The sequence below is a fragment of the Myxine glutinosa genome, chromosome 7, assembly GCF_964187855.1.
Source record: "Myxine glutinosa chromosome 7, kmMyxGlut1.1, whole genome shotgun sequence".
Taxonomy (NCBI): domain Eukaryota; kingdom Metazoa; phylum Chordata; class Myxini; order Myxiniformes; family Myxinidae; genus Myxine; species Myxine glutinosa.
In genome coordinates, this window is record NC_136267.1 from 113,237,098 (window position 1) to 113,255,973 (window position 18,876).

The following is an 18,876-nucleotide window of genomic DNA, read 5'->3' on the forward strand; positions in this document are numbered from 1 at the left end:
TACGGAGAGAACATGCACATAGGAGCACACCTGGAGCAATATTCTCAAACTTGTGGGGTCACCCCACACACATATATACCCACACATACATGCATTCACACACACACATACGTTCACCCACACACACACACACACACACACACACACACACATAGACACACACACACACGTACACACACACATATATATATATACACACACACACACACACACACACACACACACGTACACACACACACAGACACACGTACACACACACACAGACACACACACACGTACATACACACGCACACATATATACACACACACGCACACATATATATATATACACACACACACATAGACACACCACACACGTACACACACACACACATATACACACACACACACACACACACACACACACACACACACACGTACATACACACACACACACACGTACGCACATATATATACACACGCACACATATATACACACACACACACACACACATATATACACACACACACACACATATATACACACACACACACACATATACACACACATACACACACACACACACACACACACACACACACACACACACACACACACACACACACACACACACACACACACACACACACACACACGTACACACACACACACACACATATATACACACACACACACAAACACACGTACACACGCACACATATATACACACACACACACATATATACACACACACACACATATATACACACGCACACACACATATATACACACACACACACGTACACACACACACGTACGTACGTACACACACACACGTACGTACGTACACACACACACACACACACACACACACACACACACACACACACACACACACACACACACACACACACACACACACACACACACACACACACACACACACACATACACACGCACACACACATATATATACACACACACACATATATATACACACGCATGCATATAAACACACGCACACATATATATACACACACACGCACACATATGTATACACACGCACACATATATACACACACATACATGAGTGCTAATGATGACGAAGAATTCTCAAAATGGTTACTGTCGGTTGGAAATGGGACTGTGGAAACAATTCCTGACTCAGATTTAATACGACTGCCTGATCGTATCTGTGTAGAAGACAACATTTCTTTAGCAGAGGCTGTTTTCGGTAATTTGAACGAAATCCATTCAAACTATGATGCGCTGGCACAACGAGCCGTGTTGTGTCCAAAGAATGAATCCACATTTGTGATCAACGATGAGATACTGGATGCATTTCCTGGGGAAGAAAAGACGTACTTCAGCGCTGATTCCATTGTCTGTGATGACCCTGAAGAGGCACTAAATTATCCTATGGAATTCCTAAATCAATTAACTCCTTCTGGAATGCCATTGCACAAACTTCGTCTCAAAGATGGTGCTGTCATCATGTTACTCTGTAACTTTGATCCGAAACAGGGACTGTGCAATGGTGCAAGATTGGTTGTTAAAAGATTGTTGTCAAACATAATAGATGGAGAAATAATTTCTGGCAGTTACAAAGGAACACGCACATTTATACCCAGGATTAGTATTGCACCTTCCGATACAACACTACCATTCGTACTCAAACGCCGTCAATTTCCAGTTCGTGTGGCATTCTCTTGCTCAATAAACAAGAGTCAAGGTCAAACATTACACAAAGTTGGGATTTACTTACCAGAGCCCGTCTTCAGCCAAGGCCAATTGTACGTTGCATTGTCGCGTGCTAAACGATTTGAGGATGTCAAGGTAAAGGTAGTCAGGAATGGCCAACAGGGAAAAATTGATGGCCACAGTGGAATCTTCACCCGTAATGTTGTTTACCCGGAGGTCCTGCAGTGACACCATTCAGGCAACCAAAGGAGGGCACGAAGGAGAATAGTTAATTACTCCGACACATTTAGCTGCGGTGATTGAACAGACCATTGCTGCTGTTTTGATGCTTTTTCACTGCTGTTTTGATGCTTTTTCACTGCTGTTTTGATGCTTTCCAATCCTGTTTTGATGCTTTCCAATCCTGTTTTGATGCTTTTTTTTACTGCTGTTTTGATGCTTTCCAATGCTGTTTTGATGCTTTTTTTTACTGCTGTTTTGCCGTTTTATTTATATAAAAATGTCATTTCCCCAAAAAAATCTCAATGATTTTTTGTTGTTGTTGTTGTTGCATACAGGACCGAGGCTCGTGAAAGAGCTAACATTTATCACACAAAAAATCAGACACAAAACATATAATAAGGGTAGCGGTAGACAAGATGGGGAGCGAAGGGGAAGCACAAACACAACATTTGAGAGCAGGGACATCGGGAGATCTATGGGAGGGAGAGGGTTTGGGGGAAGAGGCGTGGGAAAGGGGGGGGGATGGGGGGGGGGAGTATAAAACACAAGGACACTGCAAGGACTTCCAGGAAAGAAGAACTTAACATCCCTCTCCTCCAAATATGCGAGTAAATGGGACAGCTGGCTTAACATCCCTCTCCTCCAAATATGCGAGTAAATGGGACAACTGCTTAACATCCCTCTCCTCCAAATATGCGAGTAAATGGGACAACTGGCTTAACATCCCTCTCCTCCAAATATGCGAGTAAATGGGACAACTGGCTTAACATCCCTCTCCTCCAAATATGCGAGTAAATGGGACAACTGGCTTAACACCCCTCTCCTCCAAATATGCGAGTAAATGGGACAGCTGGCTTAACACCCCTCTCCTCCAAATATGCGAGTAAATGGGACAGCTGGCTTAACACCCCTCTCCTCCAAATATGCGAGTAAATGGGACAGCTGGCTTAACACCCCTCTCCTCCAAATATGCGAGTAAATGGGACAGCTGGCTTAACACCCCTCTCCTCCAAATATGCGAGTAAATGGGACAGCTGGCTTAACACCCCTCTCCTCCAAATATGCGAGTAAATGGGACAGCTGGCTTAACATCCCTCTCCGCCGAAAGGACGGTGTACTCGGTGCAACGTCCCACATGCCCACACCAAGTGGTTGTTCAATCAGGTTGAGAATCAAACACAGACTTTAAAACATGAGTTCACTACCTTTTGACCCTCCTGCCAAGATCATCAATATTCGATGTATAATTAACATTTCCTTGAGTACTCCTGCGTCAAATTTACATGGTGCACCACAAAATAATTTTAATTTGACACTTGTAAAGAACTTGCACTAACGTACTTTATTATCCAATGTTGGTGATTAATAATATGCTGCAGAAGGTTTTCGCAAAAAAAAAAAAATAGCCTAACTTTAATTTGATGGAAGCTTTGATACCGGTGTGATATTTTGCTTATTCATGATGGGCAAAACAAACATCTTCATACAGCAATACAAGACAAAGGTATAAGAGAGAAGAAGGTGAAAGCGAAGGCAATAGATGAGGGCAAGCGAGCAAGGGCATAGGGCAAGAAGAAGAGAGAAAATATTGGTCCTTAAGTGTTTTTCTCAGCTGTCTCGTGACGTCACCGGCGCTTCTCCTCCACTCAGCGGTCAAACATGACCTTGTCCAGTTATCCACCTATCAGCGTGCAGTCCACCTTTGACGTCTGCGGTGGTCTTCGCCAATCGGAGCGCTGCTTACTTCTCGGCCTTCTTTCCACCAATCCGCGGGAAGCTTCTTGCCCCGCCCGTGGCCAATTACAAGTCCTTCCTTTCTCCGTCCTTCCCATTGGTCAACTCCCGCCCAATAGCGAGTCGCTTCTTGCTCTGCCCCAGCCAATCACGAGGCCTATGGGGCGTGTCTTCGGCCTGCTTGAGTATGTGTGCTTGCCAGGCGGGATTGTTAGCCCTTGTGCTTGATGCCTGGCTTCCAGTTGGGTTTTATTGTTTATTTGGTTTAATTAATGGGCATTTAAATGTGGGATTCTAACTGGTGTCTATGGTGTGGTGCCAAAAGGGACAATGGATAAATCACATAGGGTAAGACGAACAGGGATAATCTACCCTTATGCCCAAGGCTCTTGACACCACTATTTTTTTTTGAAAGGGGCAACATCCGTCCGTGCTCGTTAACATGCCCTGCCCACTCGTGGCAGGGACAAATATACAACTTAATCCGAACACACGGTCTACACAGGTCCTCCACTTATTGTACATCGAAATGGTTCTTCTCCACGGCAATCGGAGCTTGATACCTACACAAATCTACCTGACTCTACATATCACTAACCCCACAAACATACTTTCGTTACAAGATCTACTTCACCTCAGTGTGGATTAGTACCTGCACATATAATACTGTTGCGTTCACCGGGGGATTAAGATCTCCCAAGGTGACGGGTGGCCGAGCGAGCTTACTTGCAAGGCGTTCAATCAACCTATGGCGGTGTTAATACGCGTGGGGATGGAGGGCAGCGAGTGCTTACCTGCACAGTCGGATGAGGCACAGGGTTTCTCCGATCCACCAACAATTAAATGGGACAGGACATGGAATGAAAGTTCAACAGATAAAGGATTTAATAAAAATAATGCCAGGGAACAAGAAATGTGCAGTACTAAAATTCCTATTTGGGGCACCCCCACATGGCCTCGTAAAACAGCACAAGGGGATAAATAACTGAAAGCAATAAATGTGTGTGTAATGAATGTTAGCGGGTACTCAGCTCTGGTCCTCTTGACAATCTGGGGTCGTCACAGGCCCCATGTCCCTGCGCGGGAAAACACGCTTTGGCGCGAAGCTGTGTTCACTGCCACGCTGACGCAAAGTGAACAGGCCCTCGTTCCGTCCTCGTCCCACGCTTCACAAAGCCCTGAGGTCTCTCAGGCGCACACAGTCGCCACAAAGTCAGCACCAACGAATCAGGGAAAGAATGCGTCCGCTCCTCCATGCAGCCAGGAACAGAATGCATGTGAATGCCACTGCCAAGCGCAAGCCTGAAATGCTACAGCACACAAGAAGTACCCAGCGCAAGAGGGAGAGCACAAACGGTGACCACTTGCAACCACATCCACGAAGCGAGAGAGGGAATAATGCCGGGACATGTCCTTTTTAGCCTAGGTCTCAAACGTTCCATGATGACGTCCGTGCATGCTCCAATCAGCGAATGCCATCTCATCGCTCCATCGCCCTGAATCATCACCTTTCGGGGTGGGACCTCACGGCCCTGCTTGCTTGGTGCCGCGATGCCTCGGCTGGTGGCGCCAGCGGTACTTCAATGTCCTGGTTCTGGTTACTTTATTTAATGTTTATAATTACACGCCGATCGCTTGGCTGCTAGCGTGTGTAGTGTCGTGGCATAAGGAACAAGGGAAAAATCATAGGTCATTTACAAACAGGGGATTTACCCTTAATCCCTAAGCTACATCACACAAGAGCCACCCTCCGTTTGGCCACACGTCACACTTACTCCGAACATCCGGCCCTACTTAGTTACAGGAAGTGGCCACACGACATCTGGAGCATGGTAATCTACACAATCCTACCTGGACTAAGGTATTTCATTGCCTACCCCCCACAAACGTCACAATACATAAAGGTACTGACATTTATCTAACTACATCATCAAGATAAAATAACTTTTCCTCAAATAAAAATAACTGTGCAGAATTGCAAAAATCATACATACCTTTCTCATGAGAACAACTCCTTTCCTTTTGTATTGGAAACAAAATGGTGGAAGAGTAATGTCACTATCTACCACTACATGGCAGCACCATCTTGACAATGTTTCCATTAACCCCACGTTCCAACTAACCCCACCTTCCCCTATATATCCATAAATGGTTTTCACAATAAGTCAACCTCCATAAATGTCCACAAATGTCACAATGAAAATCCATTAAAAGTCAAGTAGCCAATAAAACTATAGTATGAACATAAATCAGCATTTTTGTCTGTTTGAGGAAATAGCTCATGATTCTCAGAAATCAGGTTAAAATGCCATCAGCCATGCTTGTTTATTGCATTCTGATGTGGTTTTAATTAATATCAAAAGAATGTCAGCCTCGATACCCGAAAAACATTTTTATAGACGCACACTTCCAATTGTCCTATAATGTATGATATACATGTACTGGCTCTCATTGAAAGGAAATTTTATGTGATCGCTCATTCGACGTTCACAATTCATGCAACTTCTTCTGACTACTGCAGTTACAGACACAGAAGGGCTCAAAAAATTAGATGCTCAACCCTACACTCAAAATACAGGAGATTTGTTGAAGGCACAGTTCGGGAAAGACACCACTATAGAATCCTTTTCTTTATATATTTCGATGGCAAAGTTCGTTTTTGTACAACTAGCAACGGTACCCGCCCCATGGACGGGGCTTCAATTGGGAAGCCCAAATGAAAAGGAAAAATATCAGAAATTGAAGGCTTTTTTATTTGAAACGATTCATATAAACATCCGTTGAATCATATCACACACAAATCATCAAAATCTAAACAGTACATGGCGCCCATTTTGAAAAAAGATTGAATTCTGCGAAACGGAAGTGGCCGCTACACGTCTTTCTCAGTCGCACGTTTATGTGTAAAGAGTGCGCGCCGAATCTGTAACACGGAAGCGGCCGCTACACCTGTTTCTCAGTTGCTTTGCACACGCTGCCATGTTACTTCGAAGCCGCACATTTATATAGGAAGAGTTTGTCAGGAATCGATCTACTCTCTCTTGGTACGTAGAATAAACAGTATTTGTAGAATTTCAACAAAAGCTACATCACTGTTCATATCGGTAAATATTATTCCATCGTGTTTGGAAAAACTGGAAAACTTTTTAAATTGGGAAAAAATTGTAAAAACAATATAACCTATTTTACTCCCAGGGGTCCCAGGAATACCCACCCAATATATCGTGCGATCGGTCCAGCTGTTTTTGCGGTACCTTCGAACGGACAGACGGACATTTGGTGAATTATAGTTAGATGTGGTGATTTTAATTGTCAGAATGAAGCCATGGCACTTCATCAAAGGACATCTGCGACTCCATGGGACTGGCTCAATCTGTGAGCTTTCCAAGCCAGATTTCTCCCAATGGCAAATCCTTCCTTCTGGACTTAGTGATGACAAACTTCTCCACAAATGTCTCTGGCTCTTCCTCTGCTCCAGTTGTTTCATCTGATCATATGTTTTTGAGATTCAACATCTCTGCTCTGACTATTCTCAGAGAGCTGCATTAGCACCGGTAAATATGGCAGTTCACTCAGGCGGATTTGCAGGACTGCAAGCCACCAACTCAGTTCATGATTGGTCTCCTATGTCTACTGCCCCTGACATTCACTCAGCTTGGGAATTCCCCGTCTCGTCTTCAGTTAGCCGATCCTTCTTCTCACCCATCGTACAGTGTAACCTGTAGTGAGGCAGTTGCTCTGAAACAACCTACCTTCTCTTCCTAGAACGCAAACCCAACCATAAACAATCTCAGATCATTCCACAAAGCCAACAACAATTGTGTGTCCACTCTCAGGAGAGCAAGACAACGTTTGTCCAACCTCAAGATTGAATTTTAAAACTTGTCTCCCTCCTCTAAAACTTGTTGGTGCCTTGTTAAATATACTCTGGAATATGATCCATCCCACCCCATCCCATGTTTTTTCCTCTATTGAAATGGCACCACAGCCGACTCCACTCGTGAAAAGGCCAAAATGCCACAATTCTGTGTTTGCTTCCAAATCTTGTGTTTCCAACCCTTCGCTCTGTGTACCTATCCGACCCAGTCACACCCAACTGCTCCCAGACTGTCTTTTGCACATGAGAAGGTGGAGAATGTTCTGGCAAACTTCGAATGCGATTCCATAACTGGACCCGCAGGCATTCATTAGCTGGCATGTCCTAAAAACCTGCTCTCTGCTGCTCTTGCATTCCTCTTTCTGCTCTGTTCACCCTAACATTTGCCCGAGGTCATCTTCAATCTGCTTGGAAATCAGCCGACATCACTACATTACATAAATAAAGTACAAAAAACTGAGCTTAGTACAAAACTGAGTACAAAAAACAAAAAATAAAGTACAAGACTGAGCAGCTTACTTCCGATCATCATCAAGGTCATGGAATCCATTACGGCAGTTGACATAAAATCCTTCCTTTTCTCCAACGACATCATCTCAGATCATCAATTCAGATTCAGACATGGTCACAACTTTGGACGTGCTGTTTCTACTCTACCAACAATTGATGGAGGTCCTCAATGTCAGACATGAGATCAGGGCCATCTCTCTAGACATATCTCAAGCTTACGATATAATCTGGCATCTTGCCTAACTCTCCAAACTCTCTGCCTATGATATTGAAAGCCAACTCCACACATGACTTACTGACTTCTTCTACCCTCATAGCCAACAGATCTCTCGAGGGAATACTTTCGTCTTCTCTCCCTGTCAAGGCTGGAGTGGCCCATGGTGGTGTTCTGAGCCCCATCCTAATCCTAACCCTAATCTTCATCAACGACCTCTCTGACGCTCTGGAAAATCCTCCATCTTTTTGCTGATGATTCCATCCTCGACAATAGTCAGGTTCACTATGTTTTTTCGTTCAAAATTTTGGTAGATTAGCAAAACTATACATTTTTGGAATATTCAGAGCATGAGGAATCCAAAAATTAATGTTTACATTTGCGTAGACACCTTTGCGAAAATGACACTCAGGACAGTGATGAAGATCTGTAAAAGCATATTCCTGAACGGTATAGACCTCGTAGATCCTGTGTATAGGACTTATAGTTCAATCTGATACTACCTATAACTTCCTATAACAACCTATAACTTCAAAGGACTTGCAATATCATGTATTATGTAATACAGTTATATCACAAATATAAAGACAATGGTTTTCAATTACCTTTGTTTGTTGCTTTTCTATAATCCTGAGCACTATTTTGAGGCCTTTATTGGATTCCTTGACCCAGAAAACATAGGATTAGCATATTTAATTAAGTCTCTAGGTTGACTAGAAGCTGAGATCGCGCAAAATATGTATTTTAAGGCGGCCATTTTCAAAATCCAAAATGGCGGCCATGCAGGTGTCTGGGCAAATGCCAACATTGATTTTCAGATTCTCCATGCTCTGAAGATTCCAAAAATGTACAGGTTTGCTAATCCCAAAATTTTGAAAGAAATTATATTTGTTAACATAGTGAACCTGACTATCTTCATCACTGTCCTGAGTGTCATTTTCGCAAAGGTGTCTACGCAAATGTAAACATTAATTTTTGGATTCCTCATGCTCTGAATATTCCAAAAATGTATAGTTTTGCTAATCTACCAAAATTTTGAACGAAATTATATTTGTTAACATAGTGAACCTGACTAAAGCATCTTGGGCATCAACATCATTGTATCGCTCCGTGAAAATCTTTTCACCTCAATGCTCTCAACGCCATCTTCAAACAAACACACATTTTTTTTTTTTATTTTTTTTTTTTTTTATTTTTTTTTTTATTTTTTTTTTTTTTTTTTTTTGTATACAAGATCGAGGCTCGTGAAAGAGCTAACAATAATCACAAAAAAGACAAACCGACACACAAAACACAAAAAAACAAGGGGAGCGGCAGACAAGATGGGGAGAGAGGGGGAAGGACACAAACACAACATTTGAGAGCAGGGACATCGGGAGGACTTTTTTTTTTTTTTTTTTTTTTTTTTTTTTGTATACAAGATCGAGGCTCGTGAAAGAGCTAACATTAATCACACAAAAAGACAAACCAACACACAAAACACAAAAAACAAGGGGAGCGGTAGACAAGATGGGGAGAGAGGGGGAAGGACACAAAAGAGAGGGGGAAGGACACAAACACAACATTTGAGAGCAGGGACATCGGGAGGACTTGGGGGGAGGTGGGAGAGGATTAAAACATATGAACACTGCAAAGACTCTGGGGTGAATTACCGGGGGTAGAAAAGATCAAGGTTTTCGATGGGGGAAGATAAGAGATGGTGGTGAACAGCTGTTTTAAAGACCTGGAGGGAGGAGTGGGATTGAAGGGAGTGGGGGAGTTTGTTCCAGAGGCGGGAGAAAAGGGGAATGAAAGAGTGAAGGTGAGCAGAGAGCCTAGACTTGGGCAGTTTAACCAGAAGAGGGTTGCAGGCAGATCTTGTGCGACCTGAAGGAATATTGGGGGGACAGAGCACAGAGAGAGCTGGGGGAGCAAGGCCGGAGAGGAGTCGGTAGAAGACAGAAAGACCACCAACCTGCCTGCGGTGAGTGAGTGAAAGGCCCTCGGCGTTGACTACATCGCAGGAGATTCCAATGATTCTGAAAGCTTTGGCCTCAACAGCGTGAAGCCGAGCAAGGTGTGAGGCAGGAGCACCAGCCCAGAGGGGGGAACAGTATTCCATTGAGCTGCGGATGAAAGCCTTGTATGTGGTGAGGAGCTCAGGTGTGCCAAGGAAGGACTTCGCACGACGGAGGATGCCCAGTCGGCGACTGGCTTTGGAGGCCAGCTTGGAAATGTGGTTTTCCCAAGAAAGATCATGGCAGATAGTGAGACCCAAAAGCTTGAGCGACAGAACTTCTTGGAGAGGATTGTTGAGAAAGTAGATGGGAGGGTTGTCCAGTCGGTCCTTTCGGAGAGACATTGTAAGAGTGTGAGATTTGTCAGGATTGAAAGACATGTTCCACTTGTTTGACCAGTCTGTGATTTTGTCCAGGTCTGCAGAGAGTGAGGAGGCTGCATACTGCCGATCTGAGGGATGAGGAATGGAGCGACAGAGAGTAGAGTCGTCAGCAAAGAGATAGAGAGGATTTTCAAGAGAGTCAGAGAGATCATTGATGAAGACCAGAAAAAGCACAGGGCCCAGAACACTACCTTGGGGAACTCCAGCCTGAACAGGAAGAGGAGATGAGAGAAACCCATTCAGGGCCACACGTTGACTACGACCAGAGAGGAAGTCCGCCAGCCATGCGTGGAGATTTCCATGGATACCAAAGGAGGAGAGTTTGGAGAGCAGAGCAGGGTGCCAGACCGTATCGAAGGCACGTGAAATGTCAAGGGAGACAGCTCTAATTTCCTGTTTGGCGTTGAGGACCTCCATCCATTGTTGAGAAAGCAGAAGCAGCATGTCCAGAGTAGAGTGACCAGGTCTGAAACCAAATTGATGATCACAGATCAAGCCATTGGAGAAGAGGAAAGATTTAATATCTGAAGCAATGATGGATTCCATGACTTTGCTGATAATTGGGAGAAGGCTGATTGGTCTGTAGTTGCTGGGATCTGTTTTTGCACCTTTTTTGTGCAAAGCGGTGATGTTGGCTGATTTCCAAGCAGATGGCAGATGACCTTGAGCAAAAGAGAGGGTGAAGAGAACAGAAAGAGGGAGTGAAAGTGCAGAAGCACATGATTTTAGGACCCGTGGGCTGATGCCGTCAGGACCAGTTGCAGAATCAGAGTCGAGGGTTGCCAGAAACTTTTCCACCTTGTCAGGAGGAAAGGACACAGAGTCCAGGAGCAGCTGGGTACGACTGGGTACGGTGGGTACAGAGAGGGATGGGTTTGGGACACAAGATTTAGAGGCAAACACAGAGTTGAGGCATTCAGCTTTTTCACGTGCGGAGTCAGCCGTTAAGCCGTTTGAGGTGAGGGAGGGGATGGAGGGGGAACAAACACCAGAAACAGATTTGACCAGACGCCACCAGGATTTGGAAGAGGGAGACAGATAAGAGAGTTCGGTCTTGAGAATGGTGAGATATTGTTTCCTGGCTCTCCTGAGGGTGGACACACACTTGTTTCGGGCTTTGTGAAAGGAAATGAGATTTCCTTCCGTTGGATTTGCTTTCCAGGAGACGAAAGCAAGTTGTTTCAGGGCAACAGCCTCACCACAAGATTCCGTGTACCATGGACGGGAGGAAGGGTATGACAACTGAAGACGAGATGGTATAAATCTGTGCATGAGAGAGAGCAATTTACTTTGAAAGAATTCCCAGGATGAGTTGATGTCAGAGGCGGTAGAGATGGGAGACCAGTCCAGATGATTGATGGCTGCTTGAAGACCGTGCCAGTTGGCCTGAGTCAAATGCCAGACTCGTCGACGCTGAGGAGGCTCTCTGAGAATGGTCAGAGAGATGTCCACTTTGACAAGCACATGATCAGATGAGCCGATTGGAGCAGAAGAAGAGCAGCAGACATTTTCAGGGAAGTTTGTCATAACCAAATCCAGAAGAGAAGATGCTCCGTTGACTGAGATCCGGGTCGGGAAATTGACAGATTGTGTCAGTCCCAGTGAGTCGCAGAAGTCCTTTGCTGAAGAGCCATGGCTGGTGAGAGAGGTACCCACACCCAGCCAACTGGCATGGTGACAATTGAAATCACCACATATGAGGAAGAGAGAGTTGGGATGGGTAGATAGAAGTTGGTCCATATTATCAGACAGTGAGATGTAGATGGAGTCATCACTGTTTGGTGGACGGTACAACACACATATGAACAAAAGGTGGGAGCGAAGGGGAAGCCGTAGCCAAAGGTATTCCTGGGGGTGAGGTGGAGAGAGGGCAGTGCAGGGCGAGTGAGGAAGAGAGTTTTTTATAAAGATAGCAACCCCCCCTCCAGGACGAGGCTCAGGTCTATCATACCGGAGGAGGGAGTAACCTGGGAGAGATACCAAGGAATCAGAGACATCATGAAGGAGGAAAGTTTCTGTTAAGCAGATCACGTCTGGTTTGTCAGAAGCAACCTGTATGGAGAGATCAGTCAAGTTTGAGCGAAGGCCCCGGATGTTTGAGGTCCATACTGTTAAAGAAGAGGAAGGGGGAGCATCGGATACAGAACAGGGGGAGGGAGCGGTACGGTATGATGTGGAAGAGGAGGAAGAGCTGTTAGGGAGAGCTGTTGAAGGTGCGTCAGAGATTTCAGACACTTCCCAGGAAGCATCATTTGCAGACTTGTGAACCCGATAAATGCCCTTTCGTAACTTTATATTCCACATGCACTTACAACCACATATTAATAAACGATAATGAGGGCATCAATAATCCCTTTAAAATAAAAGTTACCTTCCATTGACTGGTTGTTGTGTTGGAAATTCGTTAAGCTGGTACGGGTCAATCTAGGGTTCTTTTATGGGGTTCTAAAGAGTAATTCTAATGGGGTTCGTTCGTTTCTAGGCTTTGCCTGCAACCCATTCCCTTAAAAAATATATATATATTGTTGCGGATATGAGATTGGCCTCCATCCATATCCGCTTGTAAATATTCCCCTATTTCCCCAATACTTCCCAACTATCCCCAATCCCCCATTCCCTAGTCCCATTTTCTGTAAACAACACTCTGTAGACCCGACCTTCCCCTATTTCCCCCATTAAATGTCGCATCCAGGTCCACCGCATCTCACGTAGACAACTATAGGACATCTTGCTAGTTATTCTTAGTCTATGTCAGTTAAGGACTCGTTTCCATTAATTCTGACTCTTCGTTGCACCAGAATGTGATTGTATGGCACCGTTAGAAAGTTTAGGACCTCCCAATACCCCCCCGCAGCTCTTCCTCACGGTTCAGCAACAACAACAACAACAACAGCAACAACAACGGCGGCGGCGCGGGGAGTGCGCGTCCTCACTCCGGCTTGGTTAGCCGCCATCGAACATGTGCTCCGACGGGGTTACCACGTAGGGGCTCGCTGTCAGCTCCTCGTCAAGGGCGGAGCCCGGTAACCCCCCGCACCCAATAGAAGCGGCGGACCGATTCCATCTGGGGCGGAGCCAACGAGCCGAGGGCGTGTCACTCCCCGCTGAGCATGCGCAGGAAGAGGGAGGTGACGTCAGATGCGCCCTCAGCTTGGAGAGAGAGACGCCACCAACCGAGCGCTGTGACACCTCCCTGCATCTACTGGACCGTGCTGTATCCTGTCCCTGAGCCAAGGTGCACCTTGTGCTATCGACTGCCTGTCCTTCCCTGCCATCAATCCCTGTGTAAGTCAGTCTTGTTCCGTTTGTCTGTGGTCTGTCGGGGATAAGATTCTTATCTTATTCCCCCCACTGTGTCTAAGTGCCCATCTTTTCTGTGCTTTACCTCTTACCCTGTAATCTACCCCTTTTCTGCACCACCAATTTTATCCTCCTCCGGAGGTCTTGAGAACTGTACCCCTTGTGTCGTTTCATTAATCCCAGTCGTTGTGTCCTTTCCATCATTGATTTAGCGTAGCGCGATTCGGCCAAGGTTCGAGTGGAATCGGGTGAGTTGGGGGTAATCGGGTAAACTGTGCGAACACGGCGGCCATTCCGCTCGGTCAAGCAACATCTTAAGTCGTGTCCGTAACAATATATACTTCTTTTTTTTTTTTAAATAAGGGGTGGCACTCACACCCCATAATCTATCCATAATAAAACATTCAGGGTACATAAGGGTGACATTGCTGGAACCAAACCCAAATCCCATGCCCTATTTAGTTTTTTATTACAGTGCATTCGGTAAGTATTCACACCCTTGACATTTTTCACATTTTGTTGTGTTACAGCTTGAATTTAAAATTATATGCCTTTTGTACAAGGTGTGCCTTTTTAATGTACGTGGCGCAATTAAATGGGCCTTTTTCTCAGGAGTATTTTCCATCAGGACCTTCCCATAAAGCCTAGATTTCTGAAGTGTTGCAGAGACCGTTCTCCTTCTGGCAGGTTCCCCCATCTCAGCCAAGGAACTCTGCAGTTCTGTGAGAGTGGTCATTGGGTTCTTGTTCACCTCCCTGACCATGGTCTTTCTTGCCCAGTTGCTCACGTTGGTCGGACGGCCAGTTCGAGGAAGAGTCTGGATAGTTCCATATTCTTTGAATTTCCTAATGATGGAGCTCACTGTGCTCTTGGGAACTTTTAACACTCCAAAATTATTTTATACCCTTCCCCAGATATATGGCTAACCCCCGCTCTTGCTGGGAAAATGGCCTTAAAATGCCTGTTGTTGTTGTTGTTGTTGTGTCCCCAGATATATGCCTCCTCACAATAGCGTAGGGGTTGAATACTTATTGACTCCAAAAATTTCAGCCTTTCATTTTTAATTATTTTGTAAAAATTTCTTAAAATAAAATTCCACTTTGACATTTTCGGGTAATATGCATCGATCAGCGACAAAAAAAGCTCAATTTAATCAATTTTTAATTCAGACTAACAACAAAATGTGAAAAAGTCAAGGGGTGTGAATACCTTGAAGGCACTGTATATTTCTACATTACACTTTAAACAGTTTAACCTCCCATTCCACTTTGGCCATAATAGAGAGATATACTTAACTGCATAACACAACAGATTGGGATCATGTATTTTAATTAAACATTAAAAAAATATTTTACTGCATCTTATATTGATGGGAATAGAGCCTGTGATTGATGCTGTGAAGAGGAACAGGTTGAGATGGTTTGGTCATGCGTTGAGGAAGGATGAAAGTGACTGGTTGAGAAGAGTGATAGAAATGAATGTAGAAGGAAGTAGAGGACGGGGAAGACCGAGAAAGACTTGGCTAAAGATGGTCGAAGACGAAATGCGGGCAAGGGGGTTAACAAGGAGCGATGCAGAAAATAGGGCAAAATGGAGAAGATTGTCATGGGGACCGCAAGGCTAACCCCCGCTCTAGTAGCGAAAATCGCCTTTAAAATGCATGTTGTTGTTGTTGTTGTATCTTATATTGAACCGAAATGTGTTCGTCAAAATGGGAATGTCCACCAAATAAGTATTCCTTATGTAACAAGACTCTACTACACCAGACTACCATGAACTAACGGATAAAAGACTTGCAGTAATGAGAAGATTCTGCTACACAAGGAGCCTCCAATCATACCAAGGTGCACATGCAGGCCGAGCAGCGGGCGGAGCGGTTCGGGAATGAGCACGGTGGTGGGCCCTTCGGTGAGCAGATAAGTTGTGAGCAGAGGGAGGGCGGCCACGGCGGGAAGTGCCAGTTTGTGACGCCAAGGCAGGTTCAAAACATCGTCGGCAAACCCGAGAAGAAGCATGCAGCATAGAGCCAGGAGCGCAGCGAGGAGCTGCACCAACTGGATATCACATCGTCGTTAAAAAAAACAAAAAAAAACTATAAAGGACTGCTTACATAAATGAACAAATAAATAGGCAGAAGATAAATGGGGAATGGCAAATTCGGATGTTGGGAAAGTGCAGAGTAGATATTAAAGAGAGCAGAAAACGGTGGAAGATGTGCACGATCGGAGTGAAAAGGTGGTCGATTCCGAGCAAACCTGAATCTGTGGATATCCAGGACAGTTTTTGCTGAGCCAGCAGCCCAAGGAGGGCACGGGTATGAGGGCAAAATGCATAACTAGGAATATGGCTCCACTCACGACCCCCAAGGCTTCAGGTCTGGACACATGTGCACACATTGGTCAAGGATGAGCGCACACGGGGAAAATATCACAGTGTTTAATCAAGTTTGTAAAGTGAAGTCAGACACAAGTTATTTAATGTTAGGTTTCAATGTTTCTTGATCAAATAATTTGCACAAAGTTAAAACAATTAAATCCATGGAAGATGAAAATCCAAGGAAATTGTAATATTACTCCCAAAACATAAGGAGGAGCAGTTAATCAAAGTCATAAAAACCATAAAGCACAGCGAGGATTCATTGCACTGATTAGCAAGGGAGTTCATCACGAATAAGACAATTTCAGTAGTCACAGAGTCTGCGTTCAGCCCAAAAAAACAGATAGAAAGTGGGGCACAAACAGTGTCCAGGTTAAACTCTCAAATTCACAATAATCACATAAATTGCGATACAACTCGCGTCCACGAAGGCGGCTCAAATCTTTCCCATCAATCTTCAATCCTTCTTTCCTGTCAACCCGACCCTAATTTTCTTTTTTCTGTGGACCACACCTATCCCTGTTACGTACCTAAAAACCTGCCCCCTTACCACATCCATCCCTATCTACCTGTCCATGTATTTTGCACCACCTCTCCCTCCACTTTCCTGCCCACCTATCCATTCCACCACCCCCTTGCCTGGCCACACACACCTCACCCTCCACACACACACACCTCACCCTCCACACACACACACCTCACCCTCCACACACACACACCTCACCCTCCACACACACACACACCTCACCCTCCACACACACACACCTCACCCTCCACACACACACACCTCACCCTCCACACACACACACCTCACCCTCCACACACACACACCTCACCCTCCACACCCTCCACACACACACACACCTCACCCTCCACACACACACACACCTCACCCTCCACACACACACACACCTCACCCTCCACACACACACACACCTCACCCTCCACACACACACACACCTCACCCTCCACACACACACACACCTCACCCTCCACACACACACACACCTCACCCTCCACACACACACACACCTCACCCTCCACACACACACACACCTCACCCTCCACACACACACACACCTCACCCTCCACACACACACACACCTCACCCTCCACACACACACACACACCTCACCCTCCACACACACACACACACACACCTCACCCTCCACACACACACACCTCACCCTCCACACACACACACACCTCACCCTCCACACACACACACACCTCACCCTCCACACACACACACACCTCACCCTCCACACACACACACACCTCACCCTCCACACACACACCTCACCCTCCACACACACACACCTCACCCTCCACACACACACACCTCACCCTCCACACACACACACCTCACCCTCCACACACACACACCTCACCCTCCACACACACACACCTCACCCTCCACACCTCACCCTCCACACACACACACACACCTCACCCTCCACACACACACACCTCACCCTCCACACACACACACCTCACCCTCCACACACATACACCTCACCCTCCACCCCCTCCTCCCCCACCACCCCCCCAACACACATCCTCCCTCATCCCCTTACCTAGACTCACATATGTACCATATTCCCCACCTTCTTACCTGGCCACTTACACCCATCCCCTCTCCTTAACTTGCCACACCTCCCCCCTTCCACCCGCACGCAGCTCCTTACCTGGCCACACAGCTCCACAGCCACCTTACCTGGCCACACAGCTCCCCAACCACCTTGCATGGCCATACTACTCCCCAACCATCTTACCTGGCCACACATCTCCCGCACCCCTTACCTGACCACACGGCCACACCTCTCACATTCTTACCTGGCCACATCCACCCTCCCGTAGCTCCTTACCTGGCCACACACCCAGCCCCAACTGGCCACACACCCAATGTACATCCAGCGGTAACCGCTACACCGGTACCTTTCCCCCGGCCCCTTGACCCCCCAACCCCCAGAAACTGTACACATTTCTCCCACTCTTTCAGTTCTCGTCCTTCCCACCCCTATCTATCTCATGATAAGTGATAACAATGGGACAAAGCAGCAGCTGCACATTTGCAACAAATTAAAAACACAATCTCACAGGGACACTGATATAATTAACCAAACATCCACCCACATTCTTTTATCACAATCCTTGTTCAAATCCTTGCCGAACAAATTTGCCGCCAGAAGCTTCTTGGCCACAGCGGGAACGGCCCGGAAGGTCACGAACCCGGCCAACACCGAGACCGCCACGTTCACGCACAGGGGCAGGTAGTCCATGCTGGCAAGGGAGAGGGTGCACCTCGCCGGCACCGAAACTATCCGAGGGTCGATCAATGCGGAACCGCCGAGGCCTCAGAGACTGAACTTCAGCACCGAAAACACGACAGCTGCAGACGGTCAGTCCAGGAGCTCGGACAGTTATTGTAGATCCATTTTAGATTCTTTGAACTTCCTCGTTTCTTAATTGAAATAAACTTAAAACAAAACTGCCTTGGAACAGCTACGGCGCTCGTTCTGATTGAATTGTAGAAAACAGAGAATCCACCAATCACGTCTTCACTTTGCATCACGTGGAGT

General features: G+C 45.9%; 1 protein-coding gene across 4 annotated transcripts; it reads right to left on the reverse strand.

Moving 5' to 3' along the window:
* Positions 1-5,631: 5,631 nt before the first annotated feature.
* On the reverse strand, positions 5,632-18,876 carry LOC144892989 (UDP-N-acetylglucosamine--dolichyl-phosphate N-acetylglucosaminephosphotransferase-like). Of its 4 annotated transcripts, none has more exons than XM_078782157.1 (4): positions 18,431-18,876; positions 16,174-16,294; positions 15,759-15,972; positions 5,632-5,656 (listed from the first exon to the last, which is right to left on the reverse strand). In XM_078782157.1, the coding sequence occupies exons 1-4, from the start codon at positions 18,574-18,576 to the stop codon at positions 5,637-5,639; spliced, it is 501 nt and encodes a 166-aa protein (XP_078638283.1). In that variant the 5' UTR covers positions 18,577-18,876; the 3' UTR covers positions 5,632-5,636. The 4 variants fall into 4 exon arrangements, with proteins under 4 accessions (XP_078638283.1, XP_078638282.1, XP_078638281.1 ...); XM_078782156.1 differs by lacking the exon at positions 5,632-5,656 and adding an exon at positions 6,373-7,356; XM_078782155.1 differs by lacking the exon at positions 5,632-5,656 and adding an exon at positions 6,373-7,398.